The sequence below is a fragment of the Grampus griseus genome (genome assembly GCF_964374135.1).
Source record: "Grampus griseus genome assembly, chromosome: 10".
NCBI lineage: Eukaryota > Metazoa > Chordata > Mammalia > Artiodactyla > Delphinidae > Grampus > Grampus griseus.
The window spans coordinates 36,862,927-36,888,188 of record NC_139004.1 but is presented as its reverse complement, the minus strand read 5'-3'; the positions used below and the strand labels follow the sequence as shown (position 1 = coordinate 36,888,188).

At 46.0% G+C, this 25,262-nt stretch overlaps 1 protein-coding gene across 4 annotated transcripts in view; it reads left to right on the top strand.

The window, feature by feature from the left end:
* The window catches only part of LOC309827995 (bombesin receptor-activated protein C6orf89 homolog), a 33,459-nt gene extending 24,186 nt beyond the window's left edge, over positions 1-9,273 (top strand). For all 4 annotated transcript variants that reach the window (XM_082662997.1, XM_082662996.1, XM_082662994.1 and 1 more), the window contains 2 exons: positions 498-621; positions 3,497-9,273. In XM_082662997.1, coding sequence (XP_082519123.1) covers positions 498-621; positions 3,497-3,591 — 219 coding nt within the window. In that variant the 3' untranslated portion in view covers positions 3,592-9,273. The remainder of the gene's footprint in view (positions 1-497; positions 622-3,496) is intronic.
* The last annotated feature ends 15,989 nt before the right edge of the window (positions 9,274-25,262 follow it).

The following is a 25,262-nucleotide window of genomic DNA, read 5'->3' as shown; positions in this document are numbered from 1 at the left end:
TGGACCGTTGTCCGAAGGATATGCAAACTATCTATCTGGGTCAAACCAGACCCTCAGAAGATTGCCTATTTAGATCACCACGTGTTGGCCTCTGCTAGACTTTTGTTAAAATACAATTAGATACTTTGCCTTTGACCTACTTTGAAACTGTGGCTAGAAATAGTTGTGAATTATGAAGCTCGTGCCGTTTCTGCTACAGGGCTGTCATTGAGGATGCTGCCCACAAAACTACACGATGTCTCTTTAGGAAAAACCATAGAAGAAATCTTACCCTGGTCTCAGTACCAGGAGATGCCATACTTAGGAGGAACTAGTTTGTTTTTGTCTTTTGGACGTAACTGTGAATTGTGTTCTTGGTACTGTTTTCCTCTTTGCTTAGGCTGCGAGGAAGCTCAGAGCCATATGTGTAAGAGTTTTTGTGTATTACTGTCCCGTGCTCAGGGGTTTTATTTTGTTTTCCTTTCCTTCCTTTTCTTCCCCCATGTCTTTTCCTCCAGATGCATAGGATGCATGACCTGTTTACCATTGGCAGCGGCGAGGCCATGTTGCAACTCATCCCTCCCTTCCAGTGCCGAAGGCATTGCCAGTCCATGGCGATGCCACTAGAGCCAGGGGATATTGGTAGGTGGAGCCTCCGGCGGGCAAGGTCACTGGAGGGTCTTTTTACTTTTTAACTCAAAAAACATTCTAAAAATTAAATATTGCCTTCACAAAGATTCATTAAGTAGAGTCAAAATAGCATTCTTTTATTAAAAAGGTCAATATTTATGCTTAGATGTAGTGAGAAAATGTAGCAGAGAGAAATGTCTTGTATGCACATTTAGAATGTATGTGTCCATTGGCTTTATTTATTTATTTTTTTTGGCCACACCACGTGGCTTGTGGGATTTTAGTTCCCCGACCAGGGATCGAACCCAGTTCCTCAGCAGTGAGAGCATGGAGTCCTAACCACTGGACTGCCAGGGAATTCCCTCCATTGGCTTTAGAGATTTCAATTTAGAACGAATTATTATGGGGAGTATTTAGAGTGATCCTTTATTTTACGGATAAGGAGATTGAGATCCAGAGAGGAGAGGTGACCACCTCAAGGCCCCACCATCAGTTAGGCAAAGCATCAGTGTTAAGTGACTCCTTTCACTGAGTCAGGCCAGAGGAGGTACAGTTCAGATTTGAGGAAAGCCTTTCTGTGCCTATTTTGCTAATAAAATGATGCAGGCAGGATGTAAGGGCAGCAGCCACCCAAGGAAATACTGCCTTCCGTGTGTGTCCCACAGCCAGGTCACAGCCTCACAGTCATCACTCACCCTTGGCTCCATGATTTCCCAATGTGACTTGTTCTGTACCTGATATTCTAAAAATCCGTTCCAAAGAAACAGCCTTGAATCAACTGCTGTCAGTAGCTGTCAGTTTGACAGTGGAATTTCCTTGGCAGAAGCACATAAATCAGCAAGCATCACCATCATCCTCCTTGTTTTTCTTGCCTCACAAAACCTAGGGGAGCCCTGGAGTTCCTGGCAGAGCCCAGACTGGTTTTCCAGTTGATTTCTTTTAATTTTATCTATTCGGAAGACCCCAATCCCTAGAAACCTCTTATCTCATTTGGAGGTCGGATGCAGACTGCGAACTGCCAAACTTTAACCCAACCAAGTTACATAACTTTTATTTCCATTTAAAAATGAAAAAATAAAAATAATGCACAAATTAAGCATTAACCAATAATGGAGCACAGCTGGTCTGGCACTTGAGAATTACTGCGGAAAAGAGGATTCTTATGTGGAAATTATTCCAAAACCGTCTTCCTTTAGTGGAGTGATGCTGCACAAGTCTGTATGGCATTCTGGGTTTGGAGTGTGTAGTTGTGCTTGAAAAAGTTTCTGTCTTATGTTCTACAAACGCCTGACAGTTCAGACAGCTACAGAAACACTTGAGTTATCCAAATTCCATGTTTTCGGCTCCCACAAGCATCCAGAATGCCAATTATAGAATTAGGGAAAAAGAAAAAAAGATGGGTGAGTGGCAGTGATTCAAGAAGCTTTGCGCCACAAAGGCTGCTGCGGCTGGTCCAGAACAGCTTAAAATCCAGAGCCTGATGCTTGTTGTGCTGTTACCGGCAGACTGCTGACCAGAGGGGAAGGAGCCCTGTGGTCGGCAGTGTCCATGAAGGCCAGCACATGACAGGAACGTTGAGAACTAATGGAGACGGACCAGAGCAAGGGGAAGCGGGCAAGTCAGGAGAAGAGTGGAGGTGGAGAGGGCGGAGGAGGACAGTGGACACTTGAAGCAGCGGCAGAAATAGAAGCAGTGGCCGCAGCTGCCACAGTGAAAAATGAGGGCAAGAAAGCAGACCCTGACAGTGGAGGAGACTAATTTAGTGGCTGTAGGACAGGTGGCAGCTCCTGCACCTAAGAGACCCTTAAGAATAGCACTGTGACAAGCAGGTTCTGTGTTTTTTGACAAAATAAGCATTATCCTGTGAAAGCGGAGGGGAAGGGGATCACCAGAAAACCTGTGACGGGCGGCGTTTTCAAGAATGACGTGGGTGTCAGTCGGGCATCAGAGGTTGATGCTGGTGAGCCCACACACCTGCCATGATGGTACAGTCACGGCTCGTAGTAACCTTTCTGGAGTCACCAAGTAGAGGGCACATCCGTTCAGCGCTGTCAGTTTAAAGATGGGTGGTATATATCATTCTCTAGAAATGTTTCCATCAGGAAGTTATTGAAGTGTTAAAATTGTGTAACTTTACCTTCCTAGCCTATTCCTGTCGCTCAAATAATATAGGTCAGTGTTTCCTAATCGATTCTTCGGATCACTCATGACCCTAGGGGGCAAACAGGAGCCCCTTGGAAAGACCCTTGGCAAATAGGGCTCTTGAGTCATTGACTTTGGGAAATGCCTGTCTTGTTGAAACATAGTATACATTAGTGTACAAAAGGCTCTGAGAAGCCTTGGAGAAATCCAGTGTTTTTCAAACTTACTTGACCAGGGAACCCTTTTTCCTTGGACTGTTTTATGGGATGCTACTGTCTGCAGAATACAATTTAGGAAATACTGGTTTGGGTTAATCTGGAAGTTCTGTAATGAGACCATATTATGTATAACCTCAGGAGAATTGGATAGGGGGTCCTGGCGCCCCTCAGAACCCATTCTGTCTTCTTGCTGAAAAAAATGAGACCTGAGAATTGATGTCCCATATCAGCCTTATCTAGAGCATCCTGCTTTTGTAAACCTGCTGAATGGTGATTCACAATTACCCAGGTGAGGGCTGGTGATGAAGCACTTTGGTTCATAGTGGCTCCTATTGGCTGTCAGGTTACAGAGAGGACTGATAATAACTGGGGATACTTATGCCAGGAAGAGCTAAAAGACCTCCAGAGCAAGCATTGCCTCTGAGTCTGTAGGTGAGTCTGAGGGCAGCTCTGGTGGACCTGCCTTGCTCGTGCCCACGGGTAGGCCTGACATTCACATGCTTTCCTTGTTCGTGTCTCCCTTCAAGGCTATGCTGGCGCCACCCACTGGAAGGTCTACATTATAGCCAGAGGGGTCCAGCCTTTGGTCATTTGTGATGGAACCACCCTCTCAGAACTGTAGGAAACAGAACTAAAGGAACAGGTTTGAGAGCTGAAGACCGGATCGAAAGGGGGAAAATAAAAACAAAAAACGATGAAACCACTTTCCAGGGGTTGGTTGCCTGCCCTGTGCATGCGTGTGTGAGCCAGTTGTGTGCTGGAAGCAAAGGCCAGAGCCCAGCCCTCCCAACTCTTCCAGCCCAGTTGCTTGGCCAGGACCTTGCCAACACCCATCTGTGAGAGACTGGCCTCTTCCAGGCCTTTTGGCACCAAAGCCTTGAGGCTGCCCTTCAGGCAGGGAGCACGGTTGATACCTTCCCTCACTTGCATGACATGATCCCCTCTGCTGGCTCCCTGGCCACGAGAGGGCAGTCACCAGGTCCTGACTTTAGAGCCATCCTCTACCAGGTGGGCCTGCCTGTCCTCTCTTCCTGGTCACACCACCCTGTACTTTTTTTGGAAAGCCATGGATGATTAAAGAAGTCATTGCAGTTTCCCAAGCAGAATGGAATCTAGAACCAGTGAAAAAGGATCAAATAACCTCAAACTGCACTCAAGAAGTGCACTTCTTTCCCAGTGTCCATGGCTCTTGGAGTATCAGCGATGCCAGGTCGGAGTCTGATTGTAATTGAAATGGTAATTCCTAAGGTAGTTCTTGTCTCCATTCTATCAGTTCTTATGCCTCTCCCCTCCCTCCCCTTCTCCCTTGCCTATCTGGATGGCTTCTCAGAAGTTGGGCTCCTGGTCTCCCTCCCTTGGATGGGCCAGCGCCCTCTACTGCTGAGGCAGCACTGCTCTTGTCAACTATGTTGCTTTTACCAAATGTCTTCGGAGGGGGAGAGGGTGCCTCCCCGGGTTTGATCTTTAGGGTCCAACTTTCTGTAGGAAAGATGTTTTACAGACGTGTCAAGCTGATGTTGTAATGTGGTTGGGGAAGGAACTCCAGACCCAGAGTCTTGGCCAGCTGGGCGTACGACTGTGTGACCCTCTGTCTTGAAATGATTTCTCTCTCTGTACTGGGAGCCAAGGTGAGGTGTTTTTATTTTTTGTGAAATTATAAAATCATGTTCTTTTTTTTTTTTTTTTTTTTTTGCGGTACACGGGCCTCTCACTGTTGTGGCCTCTCCCATTGCAGAGCACAGGCTCCGACGCGCAGGCCCAGCAGCCGTGGCTCACGGGCCCAGCCACTCCGCGGCATGTGGGATCTTCCCGGACCGGGGCACGAACCCGTGTCCCCTGCATCGGCAGGCGGACTCTCAACCACTGCGCCACCAGGGAAGCCCAAATCATGTTCTTTTGATTGGATGATTCACTGTGCTCATTGTTTTCCCCAAGTGCTTTTAGTGTGTCTTAAGTGTGTAAAGAAGGACACTCTTTTCTTGTTTCCTTTTTCCCTTTATTATTCCTTTATCGACTCTTAAAAATCTGGCTTCTGAAAATGCCATTGCCAAGTTGAAGAAAAAGCAAACCACACTGCAGCCCTGGTTCTGAACTGCAGAAATCAAACAGATACTGGAGGTGTCTGTGTCGAGTTACAGACCAGAGGCAGACAGTGGTGAGGGAAGAGGGTGGGTGTGACTCCTTATGGGGTCTTCATCCTTGCAGGCACCCCTGCACCTTGTCCCCAGGCCCTCTTTCTCTACACATCTCACGAGCAGCAGTGAGGATCGTCAGGTGCTTGAGTGGCCTGTGTGTGGGCTTGTAAAGGACATGGAGGGTTCGCAGAGTCCAGGGTGGAAAAGCTCAGAGCCTCCTCCATGGTCTTGAGTGAAACTAGGATGAATTGTACCTGAGGGAATTTTTCCTTAAAAGAATCAGGCCTTGTGTGAATTGATACAGGAAAAACAAAACTTTGTGTCCATATGAAAGTCACGCTGCTAAGCAGTTACAATTTAAGAGGTTTTAGATCAGAGAGATCATTTGGAGGCCAGCTTTGTGCAAGTTTTTTGAGCCTTTTCAGTGTCCTTACCCCTACTGCATAAGGGGAAGGTTTATACCTAGACAAGTTCTTCAGAGGCCTCTCAGCGTTTTCCTTAAATTAGGTCCTCTGGGTTAACAAAAGACAGGGTTCCTTAGGAGCAAAGTAACTGTTTTGTTGATGGAAATTTCTGTTTTTATGAATTACCCTGTGTTCCTTCCCCATTTTACTCCAGCCCTTTACACCTTAAATGTTCATAAAATACCTTCCTCAGCTCAAAACTGAAAAACCCTTGTATGTGTTGGTGTTCTGAGTCATCCTCTGGGAGGTCCCCTGAGCTGTCTACAGTTCAACAAAGAATGGTATGGCAGCAGATAAGTAGAGACTTTTTAAAATCATTTAAAAATCTGTCCAGTTCAGAATTGAATATAGATTTATGTTAGGGGAGAAGTTCTCCAAAGAGGTTTTCCACTTTTAATTACTGGATACTGAGAAGTAATTCACCTTTTTCTCAAGGTAATTCTGAAAAGCAGAATCTACCACTGACCAGTCAATGATCAATGGGTTGCCGGCCAATTCCTTTCTAGTTATCCAAGTCTTTGTGTGAGGGTGCCGCAGGATCTCCCCTGCTCACCTAGCTCTCAGCTCCTCCATTGAAGCAGCAAAAGTCCCTCCACGTTTCCCGGTGTGGGAAAAGGGTCATAAAGATGAGGAAACAGGGTCAGGGGGCTGGTGGGACTACATAACTCCCCATCTCTACCACCACAGTAAGAGCAAAACCGCAGAGCTTGCTTTAAACAGAGGGACTTGCTCTCGTGAATTTGAGTTGTTTAGTAAGAGGTCACATGCGGTGACCTCCGCGCATGGGTTAGGTTCCCTTTCTTGTCAGTTCCCAGAGCAGAGGCTCGTGTCCCCAGATTTCAACTCTCAGGGGAGAAAGGCTGCTTTGGCACCAGTTTGAAGTATTATATTCAGGTGTCCTGAGGTCCCCAGGAGTCAGGTGTTGAACAGACTCTACACCTGTTCTGGCTTATGAAGAGAGGTAGAACTTATCCTCTCGCCACTCTCAATTTTTCAAGGAAAGGAGAGAGTGAAATAACTGGTTTATGAAAACAGAATCTGCCTCTTCGGCAAAATACAAAACGTCTATGAAGTGGACAAATTTGGGGTCATTTTCTGAGAGAAAGAAATAGTAACATTTGTCCAGTCCATTCCAGCTTGAGTGTCTCGAGGGGCTTCCCTGGTGGCACAGTGGTTTAGAATCCGCCTGCCAATGCAGGGGACATGGGTTCAAGCCCTGGTCTGGGAAGATTCCACATGCCGCAGAGCAGCTAAGCCCATGCACCACAACTACTGAGCCCGTGCGCCACAACTACTGAGCCTGCGCGCCTAGAGCCCGTGCTCCGCAACAAGGAGAAGCCACCGCAATGAGAAGCCCATGCACCACAGAGAAAAGTAGCCCCTGCTCGCTACAACTAGAGACAGCCCGCGTGCAGCAACAAAGACCCAACACAGCCAAAAAAAAAAAAAATTAATTAATTAATTAAAAAAAAAAGTGTCTCGATATACATGATCTCTGATCTTTTGTCAGTCCTGTAAAGCAGGTATTAGATCCTCATTTTACAAGTAAAGAAACAGGACAGTCCTGGGGCTGAGGACTGTCCTGTAGATGGCTGGTTCCACCAATAATGGTTCCACATTATTTTCCTGCTACAGCAAGTATGGTGCCCAGGAATGAAGCTGTGGGTTTAATTGACTCAGGTGTGCCCAGCCAGGTAGGAGAACCTAGGGGCAGGGTCAGCAAGCCGGGAACTCTTCAGGGTTTGTTTTCAAAACTGTTTTAGCCAGAAATGGAGAGAATCTAACAGATGACTTTTGTAAAAAGCCTTTCACTTTTTCCCTCCCCATCTGAAAGCTCTTTTAAGAGTGAATGTGGCTGGAACACAACCATGTCCAGCCATCTTCCCATCACCACAAGTTTCCAGATGTGTGACCAGAAGAAGGACTCTGCCCAATTCCGGTTGTGGGTCCCCTTGGAGTTTACATCACTTGTTTTTGAGTTCTCGGTTTTCTATTCCCTTCTTCCAAAACCCAGCATACACCTCAGCGTAGGAACAATTATTTTAAAACAAAATAGTTCCTCAGCTGCAGGTGATGGCCTCAATCATTTTAGTACAGTCTAGATGATATTTTGCTCATTAACCAGTGCCTTCCATTGTGAAAATTCAAAACCTCAAAGCAGATGTTTGCTTCTCATCTAATCCTTGTCCAGCAGAAGGCCAGGTCGTAGGGGAAAGTGAAGTCTGGTTGCAAGGAGAAAGACGCTCTTGTCTACCTTTTGAGAATCAATTATTAAACAGGAATCTCTTAGGCTTTTGAGTTCTCCTATCGATGGAAGAAAAACTCTCCTGAGTTACAAGTTCCACACTCATTAACTTTCATTTTTAAACTTTTTCACCCACTAAAATTGGTTGAAGGACGGGAGTGCCAGAGATGTGCTTTAAAATAGCATTTTGGTTTGAGAGCCTCTCCACGTTTGGACCTGCGTATATTGGGTCCAGAGCAGACGCATATCTGAGCCAGGAGGCTATGAAGGTCAGGCGCTTATGGAGAGAGCCCTGTCACAAATGAAAAATGGGAGGCTCTGGGAACGTGCTGTGTCGCCATCAGCCTCCCCATATCTCCAGCAGCTTCTTCTGCAAAAGCATCTCAGAGAAGATGGACGGGCGGTCTCCCTTGTGCACCACATCCGAGTCCACCCACCGGGCGCAACGTGGCTTTAAGTGCTGGCCTTGGTGAGAAACCTTCCAGCCAGCTCGTCTATGGTCCAGGTCCTCTAGTGTCTGGTTTCCCTGTCCTGCGTAATTTAAGCATTAGAGCTATAAATCTGTTATTTCTCCCTCTCTGGAGACTGTGAAATGTCCAGCCCTCTTCAGAATAGTAGAGAGAAGAAATGTTAACTGCAAGTGGAGGCCTGGAACTGTCCAGACATGGTGGGGCTGCCCACAGGCCATTCCTCCTGTCTTCGTGCAGCTGAAATCTGTCAGTCAGCCCACATCAATCCAAGAGTGAGCCACAGCTGCAAGCACCCGTGCTGAGGAGGGAAACCAATTTAGAGTTTCAGACAGAAATTGGAGTGTTGGGACATCTGCTTTGTGCCAGGCATAATTGTCCTCATTATTCCTAACAACAGCTCTGTGGGGTAGGTGAGGTCAGCAGTGTCCCACCCTTCAAACTTCAGCCCCTCAGAGCACTTCCAGCCTGTCAAGGAACAAACTCGCACTTAACCTATGAAAATTGGTGACGGAAACTGACAGACCTGTGGCATTCCCAGAGAAGCCCCAGCCTCATAGGCGACTTTCCCTCCAAACTTCTCTCCATAGTTTCACCCTCAGAAAAGTGCTGGCTGTGGTCTCTTCCTCCCCCTCCCTCCTGGGGAAAGGTCAGTAACAGACGCCTAGGCTGGGGGAGAACACTGGAGAGGCAAAGGGAAGCAGGAACTCAGTGCTCAGCCTCTTCCCCGCCGCCATCAGGGACGGGAGCCAGGACGGCTGCAGCTCGTCTTCAGGGAACCAGGGTGGTGGGCCTGGGTGGTCCCAGTGAGCAGAGGAAGGGGGACACCTGTCCCGCCACGAGTGCTCCAAATGGTCTAAGCTCTTACTCTGTGTTCAGTGTGGAATGTTGACCATAACTTAATGTCCTGCAAACTTGTAAAGAATGTATGTAAATTAAAGTTTTATGTAACAAAAATTTTTACTTTTTGCAATTAAAAGTGTGTACATTGGTTGATAAGAACTTTCCTGTACTTGATGTCATTCTTTGGTTTCCAGTTTTCTCTTCGCCCATAACTCGGAGACTTGTAGCCACATCCTACTCGTGAGGCAGGCCTCAAGGCTCTTCTGTGGGCCTCCGGGTTACCTGTCCACATGGGCCTTGGTCCTTCTAACACCTACACCCGGCTTTGTACTCGCCTGCGTTCACAGATTCTTCTGTTATCCCTGTTCTAACCCTTTGCCCACAATGACTTCTGATCTCCTGTTCCATGAGTTCTCAAATCTCAGTCCTCCTGTTAATACTCTCCCCTGTTCTTGCACTCTGCCCCAAATTCAAATGAGACCCTCAACGCCATTTTCCTTCTCCCAGACGGCTGCACACGGCCCAGGTGCCCTCACAGTGTCACTTCATCCGTGGATGTCCTTGGTCCTTGCAGGAGGACAGCCAGGCCCCCTTGCTGGCTCACCTCCGCTGCCACAAGATTAGGGCCACTCAGCACTCAACTCAATCGAGATTTGATTTAAGTCATTTTTGTGTGTTCATTTTTTTATAATTTCTTTTTAATATATGCATAGTTTTATATAAATGCATAAATATGGCCATTTCTTATATAGTGTTTAGTGTCCTGTTTTCTTTTATTACTTGCTGCACCCTTCTCCCTCCCTTCCCATGTCAGGTAAATGTAATATATACACAGCCATACCCTGCCATGTATCTTTCCACACTTTCTTCCTTGTTCTCTAATCACAATCAGAAATCATAAGATTTTTGTCATTGCTTTGCCAATATTGGGATCATATTACAGGCACTTGATGTTTCTTGCTTTTCTTACTCAATACCCCACAGAGTTCTCTTCAAGTCAGCTGGCATAGCTCTCTAATCCATTCTTTTTAACGGCTAATATTCCATGGTATGAATTCAACCGTTGTCTTGTTGGTAAGTCACATCCTGTTAAATGATTATCCGGATTATAAGTCAAGAAGTCTGCAGTTAATTTTTAAAATACTTGTTTTTAAAAAATGTATATCCCTTCTCATTTGCTCCAAGTCTCATGTAGGTTCTTCAAAAATTATCCCATTCCACAGTGCTATTCATTTACCTGCTTGAAAACTGCACTTCAACATAAATAATTAATAGGTAGGTAGATAAATAAATAAATAAAAGTAAGGCTTGATTCCATGGAAAAAGGTGGCAGAGTTGCCTGTTTTCAGTCCTTTTCTTTCTCAATCCCTCTGTAGCCCTTGACACTGACCTGTGGAAAACACCTCCCTCCCTCGGCTTCTGTGAAACTCACTACTCCCCTCCTGAACCTCCTCTTTCCAATTGTCTCCGCTGTAGGATCTTCTGCCTGTCTCTGAAACACTGGTCTCCCCTACCAGTCTGCCCTTGGGTTCTCCTCTTTTCTTTCTCCCCGGGAGAGATCTCAACTCTGTGCTTTACCTTCCACCCATGGGCAACCTCCGTGCCCAGCCCACTTCTCACTTGAGCTCTAGTCCTGTAAATCCAAGTGTCAGGAGCTCATCTCCATCAGCTGTCTCCCAAAGCACCTCTGCTTCTCGTCAGGACCAAGCTCTGGAGCGTTTGCCTCCTTGTCACATGTCCAACCCCCTGGCTACTGCCTCAGTTTAGAACCTTGCTGTTTCACTCCTAGGCTTTGCCAGTAATTGCCTAATATGTTTCTCTTTTTTTTTAGGCGGTGAATTCATGACTTTATTTTTTTTCCAGTTTTTTTTTAATTGGAGTATAATTGCTTTACCATGTTGTGTTAGTTTCTGCTGTACAATGAAGTGAATCAGCTGTATATATACCTATATCCCCTCCCTCTTGGACCTCCCTCCCACCCCCCCGACCCCCCACCTCATTTGTTTCTCACGCACATCCCACCATCCCAATTCACCGTCCACTTAGCTGCCGCAGTGATCTTTCTAAAGCACGTGTTACTTCACTTCCGTGCTCAGCACTCCTCAATGGCTCTCCCTTACCCACAAGACAAGAAGTCCTGGCTGGCCCCTCCAGCCTCATTCCACTTCTTGGCTTTGCCTCCCCTCCTCATCTCCTGTGTCCCACCTCTACTAGACCATCCATAATTCCTAGAAGCATCCAGGCTATGTGTGTGTTTGTGTGTGTGTGTGTGTGTGTGTGTGTGTGTGTGTGTGTGTGTGTGTGTGTGTGTGTGTTAAGAGCAGTTTTAGGTTCATAGCAAAACTGAACAAAAAGTTCAGAGAGTTCCTGTATACCCCCGGTCCCACACAGGCACAGCTTCCCCACCACTGACTTCCTGCACCACAGTGGTACATCTGTCACAATCAGTGAACCTACACTGACACATCATCACCCAGAATCCATAGTCCATTTGCATTAGAGGTCACACTTGGTGTTCTACATTCTGTGGGTTTGGACAAATGTATACTGACATGTATCCATCATTATAGTATCATACACAATATAATATATAGAATAGTTTCACTGCCCTAAAAAATACTCTGTGCTCTGCCACTTCAACCCTCCCTCCCTGTTAACCCCTGGCCACCACTGATCTTTTTACTGTCTCCATAGTTCTGCCTTTTCCAGAGTGTCATATAGTTGACATCAATCACACAATATGTAGCCTTTTCAGACTGGTTTCTTTCACTTAGAAATATGCATTTGAGTTTTCTCCATGTCTTTTCATAGCTTGAAAGCTCATTTCTTTTTAGCGCTGAATGATATTCCATTGAATGTACCACAGTTTATCCATTCACCTACTTGGTTGCTTCCAAGTTTTGGCAATTATGAGTAAAGCTTCTGTGAACATCCATGTGCAGGTTTTTGTAGGGACATAAGTTTTCAAGTCCCTTGGGTAATACCCAAAAAGCACAATTGCTGGATCGTATGATAAGAGTAATGTTTAGTTTTGTAAGAAACTGCCAAGCTCTTATAAAGTGTCTGTACCATTTTGCATTTCCACTGATAATGAATGAGAGTTCCTGTGCTCTTCATCCTCATCAGCATTAGGTGTTGTCAGCATTCTGGATTTTGGCCAGTTTAATAGTTGTATAGTGATACCTCATTGTTTTAATTTGCAGTTCCCTATAACATATGATGTTGAACATCTTTTCATATGCTTACTTGCCATCTGTGTATCTTCTTCAGTGAGGTGTCTGTTCAGACCTTGACCCCTTTTGTAATCAGGTAGTTCATTTTTTTATTGTTGAGTTTTAAGACTATGTATATTTTGGATAATAGTCCTTGATCAAACGTATGTTTTCGTAAATATTTTCTCCCAGTTGGTGGCTTCTCATTCTCTTGACATTATCTTTCATAGTGCAGAAATTCAAAATTTTAATGAAGTCCAGCCTATCAATTGTTTCTTTCATGGATCATGCCTCTAGTGTTGTATCTAAAAAGTCATCCCCATACCCAAGGTCACCTAGGTTTTCACCTATGTTATCTTCTAGGAGTTTTATAGTTTTGCATTTTACATTTAGGTCCATAACCCATTTTGAGTTAATTTTTATGAAGGGTATAAGGTCTGGGTCTAGATTCTTTTTTTTTTTTTTTTGCGTTACACGGGCCTCTCACCGCTGTGGCCTCTCCCATCGCGGAGCACAGGCTCCGGACATGCAGGCTCAGCGGCCATGGCTCACGGGCCCAGCCACTCCGCGGCATGCGGGATCTTCCTGGACCGGGGCACGAACCCACATCCCCTGCACCGGCAGGCGGACTCTTAACCACTGCGCCACGAGGGAAGCCCTAGATTCATTTTTTGGCGTGTGGGTGTCCAGTTCTTTCAGCACCATTTGTTGAAAATACTGTCTTTGCTTCATTGTATTGCCTTTGCTCATTCGTCAAAGATCAATTTGCCATATTTATGTGGATCTATTTCTGGGCTCCCTACTCTGCTCTATTGGTACTTTGTCTCTTCTTTTTCCAATACCACATTGTTTTGATTACTGTAGCTTTATAGTAAGTCTTGAGGTCCAGTATTGTCAGTTGTCTGACTTTATTGTTCTCCAATATTGAGTTGGCTCTTCTGGGTCCTTTGCCTTTCGTAAACTTCAGAATCAGTTTGTCGAAATTCACAAAATAACTTGCTGGAATTTTGATTGAGATTGCGTTGACTCTGCAGATCTAGTTGCATCCAGGTTGTTTTAAATTAGAAGTTATAATTCCTATCCCATGATAATATTTTTATACTCCAATATGTCCTTTTGCTCAGTTTGAATTCCATTGTATTAGGGCACATTCCTTCAACATGACACATGTACTTTAGGCTTTCTTAATAAATCAAACTGACAAGCCTCTAGGTACCATGTTGAAGATAGATATTTCACCAATCTTATTTTTTCATAATAATGACTTTTATTATTTCTATAAAAATGATTCATCTTATAAAGAATTGAAGACAGTTTGATCTTATGAAAACCTCCACCCAGCGATAACTACTGACTTTAGGTGAACAGCATTCTAGGTATCTCGAGGGTATTTCTAGTTAGAAGGCTAGATAGAAATGCTTTTATTAAAATGGGCCCAGTCATGCCATTTAAAGAATAAAAACACTACATCAATTTTATGTGAATGTAACAGAAGAAAAAGAAAGTGAAGTAGACATTTCTTTCCCACAAAAAAAAAAAAATTAATTCCTAAAAGATCTCTGTGAAGTTAAGATGATGAGAAACATTGAGAAACTACAGCTGTTCTTAATAAGGTTTCCTTTTTAGATGTCATGGTTCAAGGCTCTGAAGATAAGGGAATAGCCTGCTCTTTTACCAACCTCATCTCTTCCTCTACTTCCCAATTTGTGTGAATTATAACTACATTGACATTATCAGGGTCTATTGCCTTTCCTTCTGCTCTGAAACCATAATTCTCAGAGTTATTTAGCCTTCACTTTATATGTAAAATGATTTGTGACTCATCACCAGTACTTTTACCATCACTTCTTCATTCCTGAGTTGTTTTTAAACTCTCAGTTGGCTGAATCATCACTAAGTTTTTCAAGGATGGCTCATCAACGCTGTGTCTTCTGTATTTGAGAATGTTTCTGTGGTCTTTGTGCTTGAATATGACTTGGCTGAGTAAAGTATTCTTGCATCACATTTCCTTTTGCTCAGAACTTCGGAGGCATTTCTCCATTGTCATTTGGCAGCATTGACTGTTGGTAGGGACAAGACAGGCCAGCCTAAGATTCCCCTTTAAAATGAAGGTGCCTTTCTTTTTTTCTTTCTTATTCTTCCTCCCCTCTTTTTCTTTCTTATTCTTCCTCCCCTCCCCCCCTGCTCCTCATTCTTCTTCCTCTCCTTCTTCTCCTTTCCTCCTCCTTCTTTTTTCTTCCCCCCCCCCCAAATAAATGTATTTATTTATTTATTTGGCTGCGTTGGGTCTTCGTTGCTGTGCGAGGGCTTTCTCTAGTGGCAGCGTGCGGGGGCTACTCTTTGTTGTGGTACGCGGGCTTCTCATTGCGGTGGCTTCTCTTGTTGAGGAGCACGGGCTCTAGGCACGCAGGCTTCAGTAGTCGTGGCATGCAGGCTCAGTAGTTGTGGCTCGCGGGGTGTAGAGCGCAGGCACAGTAGTTGTGGCGCACGGGCTTAGTTGCTCCGCGGCATGTGGGATCTTCCCGGACCAGGGCTCGAACCCGTGTCCCCTGCATTGGCAAGCGGATTCTTAACCACTGCGCCACCAGGGAAGTCCTCCTCCTTCTTCTTCATCTATGTGCCTGAAGAATTCTTTCTTTCTTGTTTATCAGTTTTTCCTGGAAAAAGGTGTGCGCTTTCTTTTTTTTTTTTTTTTTTTGGCCACACTGCGTGTGGCTTGGGGGATCTTAGTTCCCCGACCAGGGATTGAACCCGGGCCCTTGCAGTGAAAGTGCCAAGTCCTAACCACTGGACTGCCAGGGAATTCCCAAAGTGTGCTCTTTTGAGTTGCAATTCCATTCTTCATTCTGGGGAAGGTGGTTTGTATTTTCTTTAAAATGACTACTTTTTCTTTTCCATTTGTTAGGTTCTCTGTTTCAGATTCTATATTTATTCCTTTGTTTCATTGTCTTGATCTTTTATGACTAGTGTCTTCTCTTTTTTCATACTTACCTTTTTTTCTCAAAAGGAAGAAAAAAAGCCATCTTACGAAGTTCTCTCAATGGTCTGTGGTTCCAAAGAATGGAGCCATTTTCTCTCTGTGTTCATCATGGGCGGAGGGAAGTGTAGGGGCTTAGCTCAGCCCGAGAAGCGCACGATTTACCCACAGCTTGTGGGCTGGCTGGAGGCTGGCCTGACCTTGGGGCCCCACTCTTGGCAAAGATAGTGAAGATTCCCTGTTTGACTTTCACGCCTGATTGACTTTCACGCCTTCTAGGTTAAATCTCTTTAGAAAAATCTCAGAGTTACCCAAACAGAATAAAAATGTCCTTTCTTATTTTTGGGGAAAGATTTGCACCGACATCTAAAATAACCCCATTTAAGCTTTTGAAATGGTGTATAGTAGAACTTCGGTGTCTATCCAGAGATCAGTACCTACGCTGTCATCACAGGGTAAAAAAAAATATTCAGTATGTAAATAAAACGGGGGAAAAAAAAAAGATGAACTGCTTTCTCAGTTGCCTGCAAAGCAGAGGCAGAGTTCTTTAGCAGGCCTGCTTGCACAAATGCAAATGTTGAGATGACTTTCCGTAATGTATAAAAGCAAACTCGGCCAGGCACTGATCATGAAATGAACTCACAAATGACTGTACACAGCTGGTGTAAATCAGTGCCACCCGGCAAAACAGAGGAGCCCGATCAGGGCTTGGTTGTTGCTTTTCTTGAATTCTTTCTTAATATATCTGTTTTTTTTAAAAAAATGATTCTGTCAACTGGGATTATTACACTGCATAATGATATTTTTTATGTCCAAACATATGAATAAAATTACTTTCTCACCATGTATATTATGGTTATACATGCTTTCTGAAAGTGAATTAACACAGAAATAAATCTGTGATGTCAAGAATGTACATTAACCTGTTCGGGCCTTATAAATATGTAAAAATAGCATCTAGCTTTTTGCCTCTCTGTGGAGGTATACTATCTTATGCTGAATCTAGAACTGGACATTTTGTGTATTAGCATATACAATTACATTTACTTGATACAGTTGAACAATAATTTTTTTTTCTTTTTTTTTGCGGTACACGCGCCTCTCACTGTTGTGGCCTCTCCCATTGCGGAGCACAGGCTCCGGACGCACAGGCTCAGTGGCCATGGCTCACGGGCCTAGCCGCTCCGTGGCATGTGGGATCTTCCCGGACTGGGGCACGAACCCGTGTCCCCTGCATCGGCAGGCGGACTCTTAACCACTGTGCCACCAGGGAAGCCCTAACAATAATTTTTAAAATACCATGTGTTGGGTGTTGTACCTGGTGGTCTAGGGAATACAATAAAAGGCTTTAATGTAGTCTTATTATGAATACCATAAAAAAACTTACCTTTTTTCTCATTTACCATGATTATCTTAAGTCTTCCCTCCATATCAGTTTATTTTTCAGCCATATCTACTCAGTTTCTTGTTACTTCTGATATGTTAGTTTTATAAAAGTGCCATCAGTTTGTTACCTTTTTATCTCGTTCTGTCATTTCACCTTTGCTTACTTCTTGAATTCATGTTGTTGTTAATTTTTTTTAATTTTATTTTATTATTTTTGATTGCGTTGGGTCTTCATTGCTGTGCACGGGCTTTCTCTAGTTGTGGCGAGCTGTGGCTACTCTTCATTGTGGTGAGCAGCGGCTACTCTTCATTGTGGTGCGAGGGCTTCTCATTGCGGTGGCTTCTCTTGTTGTGGAGCACAGGCTGTAGGCACGTGGGCTTCAGTAGTTGCAGCACATGGGCTAAGTAGTTGCGACACGTGGGCCCTAGAGTGCAAGGGCTTCAGTAGTTGCGGCTTGTGGGCTCAGTAGTTGTGGCTCGCGGGCTCTAGAGTGCAGGCTCAGTAGTTGTGGCGCACGGGCTTAGTTGCTCCTTGGCATGTGGGATCTTCCCAGCCCAGGGATTGAACCCATGTCTCCTGCATTGGCAGGCGGATTCTCAACCACTGCGCCACCAGGGAAGTCCCGTTAAATTTTTCTGTAGTTCAAAATGCTGTAGGAAAATTTTTTTCTGTTCCTTGGGTTACATTTTTTTCTAGACTTGGTTTTCATCAATCACATACATGTTCCTTTCTTTCATATATTTCTGTAGCTACCCTGCCATTTCTTTTCAATATCTCATGCTTAACATGGCAGCTCTGGCCAAACCTTTTGTTTGTTTGTGTATAATCTGGGTACATTCTCAATTCTAACAGCATCTGTACCCACCACTAAGATTTTACAAATGCTAACGTTTTACCATATTAACGAAGTATTGACTTATGCAACCCATTTAGCACTTGCCACAAAAGCCCCATCTTTGCACTTTCTTACCTGAGGATCCTCCTCACCAGGTAGACAGCTGAGACTCTCTCTCCCTGTCTTCCTGACCTCGAGTCGACTTTCTCTGTCTTCACTCTGTCCTGATCAGGAACTCATATTTTCTCAACTTCCTACCATATTCCATCTTCTTGTTTAAAAAAAAAAAAAATCCTTATTTTCCATCCCCACAAAGTGAAAGTACTGAAAACTTAAGTTAATGAAAACCTTGTAAATCTAAGAAACTACAGCATTAGTGTAAAAGCCAACTCAATAGTCCCTTCCTTTTCATCCACTCAGGCACATACCCACACACAGGGCCTCCTTGCCCCTCAGGAGCCTCCCCCTGAGGTGGAAGGGCCAGGGACTCAGGAGCCAAAGGCCTCAGTAGGAATCCCACTTCTGGCTTGCTGGGACACTGACCTTCGGGAGTTCCACTGACCTCTCTGGTTTTGGTTTCCTCATCCCTAAATCAATGCAGCTAATCCTGTCTTCGGAACATCCGTATAAAGCTACCTGAGACCAGGTATGTGAAGGGCCCAGCTCTGTCCCTGCACAGATCAGGGACTCGGTGTGTTCTCCCACTTTCCTCTCATCCTCAGCCTGTGTCCTCTCTCACAGTTAGCTTCTGCCCTCCACTGTGGACAGCCCTCCTCCAGCCTCAAGAGCCATCCTTGAAATCACAGAGCTAGACCAGACCCCAAAGGTTCTCTAATCACCCCCTCCCTTTTTATGAATAGGTAAAGCTGAGGCCCGTAGTTGGTGGCTGAATCAAGAGTGGAAGAACCCACCCAGTGCTCCCAACCACCAATCCTCTTAGGTTGATGGAAATACTGTCTTTCTGCTCCCCAGTACCCTGCATAGTCCTCTCCTTGGCTCCCCTTAGCCCAGTTCCATCCTGAACCCTCGGTAAAAATCACCTGAAGATATCACCTCCCAGCCTCCCACCAAGCTCAGCCTTCATCCTCTTTGCTGGCTCCCAGCATTTAATGCTTTCTTTCACCCTGTCTGGCCCGGGTTTGTGGAACAAGGACAAAGCTCGTTCTTTTCAGCTGAATTCATCGCCAGCTCCTTCGAGAGGCTGGGTCCTTCAATGTTCTGTCAGAGGCCCCATGCTGCTCTCCTGCCCTCTGGTTCCCTAAGGCGGATCATGTGGACAGAGGCAGCCACATTCTCCTTCCACCCACACAGATCCCTTCCTGGCTGAGGACAAAACTCTACACAGATGTGCAGCCAACAGCATACTTACGAGGCTTCGGAGAGAACTGTCTTGGCCCAGAAGATACTTCTTGGCCCTCAGGCTCCCCAACTCCTGCCCGACCCCCAGTGCCTGCAGGTCTGTCCTCTGCCAGTCTCCAGGCATCTTGAGTCGAGCTGTGCAGAGCACCAAGGGCTGGCTGTACGTGTTATGTTTTAGTCTAGATATCCTTGGGGTTACAGAAAAGAACGTGGTCCCAGCCCCTTGAGGTTTAAAAATCTTGTTGTGGAGACATGGGGATCAAGTGTAAAGTGCACTTTAAGAACTAAATACTGGGAAGTAAGATGCTCTCTGAGAATTAAACCGTATCAATACAAGATGAATTAGATGCAAAGCCACCTGAAGGAACGGTTTCCAGACTTGACCGAAATCAGAATGGAGATATAACACAGAGAAACATTAATGTAAAGATTGTGCCCATCAGAAAATGGAGAGAGTGGCCACAGGTAGAAGCAAAGAAAAGGGAGAGCCTTGGAGGCAGAGGCTGGTGGTGCCCATCTGACTGGGGAGACAATACCTCCCAGGTGGTTGGCATAACTGGCCTTACCCACACCTCCCTGGATTCCAAAGCTTCATCCATGCTAAGCTGCCAGGGGAGTGCAGAAAGCTGGGAGCAGGGGGTGGGGGGCAGGGGTGGACTGGAGTTGCTGGTGAAAGCCAGGCTGTGAGCTCCATGAGGACACTGCTCTTCACGAGCGTTTCCTGAATGAATGCTGCAGGATGAAAACTACCCCAGAGAACGTGAGGCCTGAGCTGGACCCTCAAATATGTTAAAGGACTTAGGTATGTGGACGAGGGGCAGGAAAATAGATATTCCAGAATGGGTGCTTTGCATGGAAAATGAAGGCACAGAGGTAGGGAGAGCATGATGTGTGCAGAGGACCAGAAGGAGGCTGGCAAACACAGCGAGTCCTAGGGTAGGGCCAGGTTGTGAGATCAGATGCCATGCAGTGGGAGCCATTGAGTTCCTCAGAAGGAATGACACAGGATGAAAGTGGTGTTTGAGTATCATCAGCCTGGCTGGGCTGCTGACAGGTGCCAGGAGAGGAATGGGAATGGGGGGGGGCAGAGACCGGGGGCCAGGCAGTTAGCTAGGAGGCTGTGGAATAACCCACATCAGGGTCATGGGACTGTTTGCCACAGCAGGCACTAGAAATAAAGTTGGGAAAGACCAGCAGGGATATGTACAAAAAGCATTGCTGCAGCATCGTTTGTATTATTGAAAACAAAACAAAACAAAAAGGAAACAACCCAAATGTCCATCAGTAGGAAAACAGGTAGATGGCTGTGTATTCATATAGTAGAATACTGTACAGCAGGGAAAATGATCAGGGAGCTCTACATGCCTCGATGTCAAGAAATCTTAGGAAGGAAAGAGGGAAGAGGGAAAGAAGGGAAAAACAAGTTTTAGAAGGATCTAACCCATGCTGTCCAATGCAGTAGCCACAAGCTACATGTGGCTATCTAAGCTTAAATTAATTAAAATAAAAATGCAGTTCCTTAGCCCCACTAGCCACATTTCAAGTGCTTGATAACCACATGCAATTAGTGGCTACCATACTGGATGGTGCAGATAACATTTCCACCATCATAGAGAGTTCCTCTGGACAGCGCTGACCTTTTAAAACATACAAAACAATATTTCATATTGTGCCTGGATAAGGAATGTATAGTAAAAGTACAATGGAGATCATGCAAATGTCGAACAAATTCAGACAGTGGTATGCCTGGGAAGGTGAGTGTTAGGATCAGAGAAGGGACACTAGGGGCTTCCATGTTTTATCTCCGAAGCCAGGTGGTGGCTAGATGAGTGCTCATTATATTATCATCTATACTTTCCTATGCCTTAAGCATTTCATAATAAATACATTTTTAAAGAAGAGGGACTGGGACTTCCCTGGTGGCACAGTGGTTAAGAATCCGCCTGCCAATGCAGGGGACATGGGTTCGATCCCTGGTCCTGGAAGAACCCACATGCCACGGACCAACTAAGCCCGTGCGCCACAACTACTGATCCTGTGCTCTAGAGCCCGCATGCTGCAACTACTGAAGCTCGCGTGCCTAAGAGCCCGTGCTCCGAAATAAAAGAAGCCACCGCAGTGAGAAGCCCACACCGCAACGAAGAGTAGCCACTGTTTGCCACAACTAGAGAACGCCTGAGTGCAGCAACGAAGACCCAATGCAGCCAAAAAAAAAGAAAAAAGAAGAAGATTGGAATGGACCTGAAGGACAATGTGATGAAGACTGCGTACAGGCCGGGCAGGAGACGAAAATGGCTTGAATTTTTTGCCTGGAAAATGGCAGGAGGAAGGGGGTGGTGCTGCCTGTGGGGATATCTGACCTTCCTCATTCTGGTATCCACACCGTCCCACGTGTACCATTCAGCCACTCCCTTGTTGCCATCACCATCCTCCATCCTCATAGATACTCTTCTCTGGTCCTCGTCGCCCTGGTTACCTGGCCTCCAGACAGCTGTGACGGGGGCAGGCACAAACACCTGTAGAGGCTGGCCTCCTGCTGGTCACACACACACCTCCAGTTGGCCCTCCTGCTGGCCCAGACTTAGCTCCCACAATTCTGACCACAGGCTCCTTCACCCCAGCTCCAAAACCAAGCCGGCCCACACTCCTACAGAGGGCCATTCATGTCCCATTAGTGTCCCAGCAAGGCCTGGGACAGCTGTGCTCTGTCAGGAATTTGCACCAGGAAGCCAGTGGCCCAGGGGAGGTCTGGGCCAGGCGCCCAGCCCTGCTGAGGCCAAGAGTCTCCGGGATGCAGGCTTTGGGCCTTAGCTGAGCTTGGTATTTCAGGGGAGAGAGGGAGACTCCGACCCCAGTGGGCTGGGCGCCGGGACCTGGTCATGATTCGGGGCTGGCTGGGTCAGCTAGGCTCTCCTCTTTGGAGCCATTTGTTGTGGCCCCCACTGTGGTGGGGATGCTCTCTCCTCAGAGCCCCTAGTCCCTATTCCCAAAGCAAGAAACCCTAGACCAGGGAATTAGTTAGCAGATCCCATTCTGCCCCTGTTGAGGCACCTGGGGACCTCCTGCCTCTTTCCACTGATTCAAAACAGCTACCATTTATCAAGTGCTACGTATTTGACATTAATTTTATTGAATCATCCCTGCAAGTCTCTGAGGAAGGTGGTATTATCCCATTTTACATATGAACAAAGTGAGGGTTGAGGGGGTAAATGATTTGCCCAGCTAATGTATGACAGTCATGCTTAGAATGTGGATGTGTCTGACCTGTTTTCACCTCTGAACTCTCTTGACCCCCTTTTCCTCTCCCTTCCTCTGACACTCACCCTGCCTCCCTGCCCTTCAGTCTGTCTCTCCCTCCCCAGCCGTTCTCTGAACCTCTGTGTGACTCCCTCCTCTGCTCCTTTCTCTTTGCCCCATTTCCCATCTCCCCTACTCCCTCTCCTTCCCTGACCCAGAAACACAAAGATAATTCACTATACAGTGAATTGTGTACCATCAAGTGGCTGGGACTGCAAAAGCCAGGCTTCCAGGGTTTGGATTCAGTGCCGGTGACCTTTCGTTTCCATGAGAACACGGAATGTGGCATCCAGCAATCTGACCTGAGCCTGACGTGTAAATTCTAATAAAAGAGCAAGCTGAGCTACAATGGTGAGAATAGGAACTAAGAAAATAATATCCACAATATAAGAAAAAGCCTTGTGCCCAAAGGCAAATGACTTACCTGATGTCTAACTTTGAGAACGGGGTAAGTTACACCACAGCTACTCTGTGGAATATTTTGCGAACATTGCAAAGTGGTAGTTGGAAAGATATGAGCAAGTTGGAGAAATTATAACTACCTAGAAAAAAAAAAATCACAACCCAACATTGTACATGTGCTATTCCTTCATTAAGGGAAGAAAAAGGAAACATACTAGGACTGTGCTTCTCAAATTGTCAGTGGTAAAGGATGAGTTTGTGTTTTTAAAATTTCCAGTCCATTACAAACCAACAGTTTTGTAAAATACCATAAAAATAAACGACGAACATGTATGCGTCAAAGGATGAGCATCTAAAATTGTACTTTTTTTTTTTTTTTTTGCAGTACGCGGGCCTCTCACTGTTGTGGTCTCTCCTGTTGCGGAGCACAGGCTCCGGACGCGCAGGCTCAGCAGCCATGGCTCACGGGCCTAGCCGCTCCGCAGCATGTGGGATCTTCCTGGATCGGGGCACGAACCCGGGTCCCCTGCATCGGCAGGCGGACTCCCAACCACTGCGCCACCAGGGAAGCCCTAAAATTATACTTTTTTTAAAACTTGCAAAACTAAACAGTCAAAAAACACACAAAACAATCCAATTCGAAATGAACAAAAGACATGAACAGACACTTCACCAAAGAGGATGGCAAATAAGCACATGAAAAGATGTTCACTATCATTATCCACTAGGATATGCAGAGTAAAACCACAATGAGATCTCACTGCACACCGATTAAAATGACCACATCCGTTTCCTAGGGCTGCATAACAAACTACCACAAACTGGGCAGCTTAAAACAACAACATAAAACATTAAAAAATTATTATTATTATTAGAAAAGCAAAATGAAAACTAGATATACAAGATGTAAGCTGGGGACTTCCCTGGTGGCACAGTGGTTAAGAATCCGCCTGCCAGTGCAGGAGACACGGGTTCGAGCCCTGGTCCGGGAAGATCCCACATGCCGCGGAGCAACTAAGCCCGTGCGCCACAACTACTGAGCCCACGCTCTAGGGCCCGCAAGCCACAACTCCTGAGCCTGCGTGCCGCAACTACTGAGGTCTGCGCGCCTAGAGCCCCTGCTCTGCAACAAAAGAAGCCATCGCAACGAGAAGCCCGCGCACCGCGAGAAAGAGCAGCCCCCGCTCACCGCAACTAGAGAAAGACTGCACGCAGCAATGAAGACCCAACACAGCCAATAATTAATTAATTAATTAATTTTTTAAAAAAGATGCAAGCCTCAATTTTTGAATAAGATGTTCAGCAGACATAAAACAACTATGTCAAATTGCCGTAAGAGTTCCTCAATGCCCACTCTTGTTTTCTGCACCTGTTGTGCTGACAAGCAGTAGTGAACATCTGGCAGAATGGCACTGGGCTGTTGACCACACTTTGAGTAGCACCTGCTCAAAGACGAGAAGCAAATACTAGAGGTGGAATTTTTTTTTCCCCTCTTTGGCTTAATTTTTTGTTGTGGAATTATATTGCTATTCAAAATGAAACAATTTAAGGAATTCTCTGGCAGTCCAGTGGTTAGGATTCCCCTTTCACTGTGGGGGCCCAGGTTCAATCCCTGGTCGCGGAACTAAGATCCTGCAAGCCGCCCGGTGCAGCCAAAAAAAAAGAAACGATTTAAGGCATGTATAGATAGTAACACAAAATAAATTTCCCCTGAGTTCTGGTTAAAGAGAAAAACACAGTTGATGTAAACCACAGCCAATCCTGCATATGCTTAAATCTGTCACCACCCCTCCCTCTCCTCCTCCCCTAACTTCGCCTCCTGTCCTCCATTCCTCTCTCTCCCCAGTCTGCTTGCCCTCAACCTCCCTCTCTCCCCAGTGGCAGGTCCCAGGCTCTGGTGCACCCCTCCCCAGCCCCCAACATTGAGGAAATCACTTCACCTCACTGAGCATCAGTTTCCTTGTGTGTGGTGATTATGAGACCCACCTCAGAGCTGTCATATGAGGAGTAAATGAGGTCACCCACACAGCAAGGACTCTGAGCACTGTGTGGGCATGTGCATGTACAGAGTAGGGCCCTCTGGCTGCGTGCAGCGGTCCGCAAACACTCGGGCCAGCTCTGGTCGGCCTCCCAGTCTTGTTCCATCTCACCCTCCCCTCTCAGGCAAACCAGGCTCCTTCTCCACCTCCTCAGTCTGCATCCTCTGCCCTCCAAGGGTGCCTGTCCTCCCCGTCCAGCTGTGAGATCCGCCAGGCCAAGGGGGTTCCTCCCCAGAGGAAAAGCCAGGCCAGGCTGCTGTATTTTTTTCTCTACTACAACTTGAGGCCCTGTAATTTCTCCCACCTGTAATAATAATAATAATAATAATGAATACTGGCTAACTCAATGAGCACTTAGTATGTGCCAGGCATTATCCCAAGCCCTATCAGTATACTAACTCATTTAACGCTCATGACCATCCTATGAGGTAGGTTCTGTTCTAAGCCCAATTTACGGAAACTGAGGCCAGCAAGCAGGGAAATAGCTTGCCCAAGGCCACCTAGATGATAAGCCCCATGCACTTAACCGCAATGCTCTACACGTTTCCTGGCAGTTTCCCTGCTTCGTGATGGTGGGCACCAGTTCTGTCTTATTCACCCAGCTCAGTGCCTGGCACAATGGAGAAGCTCT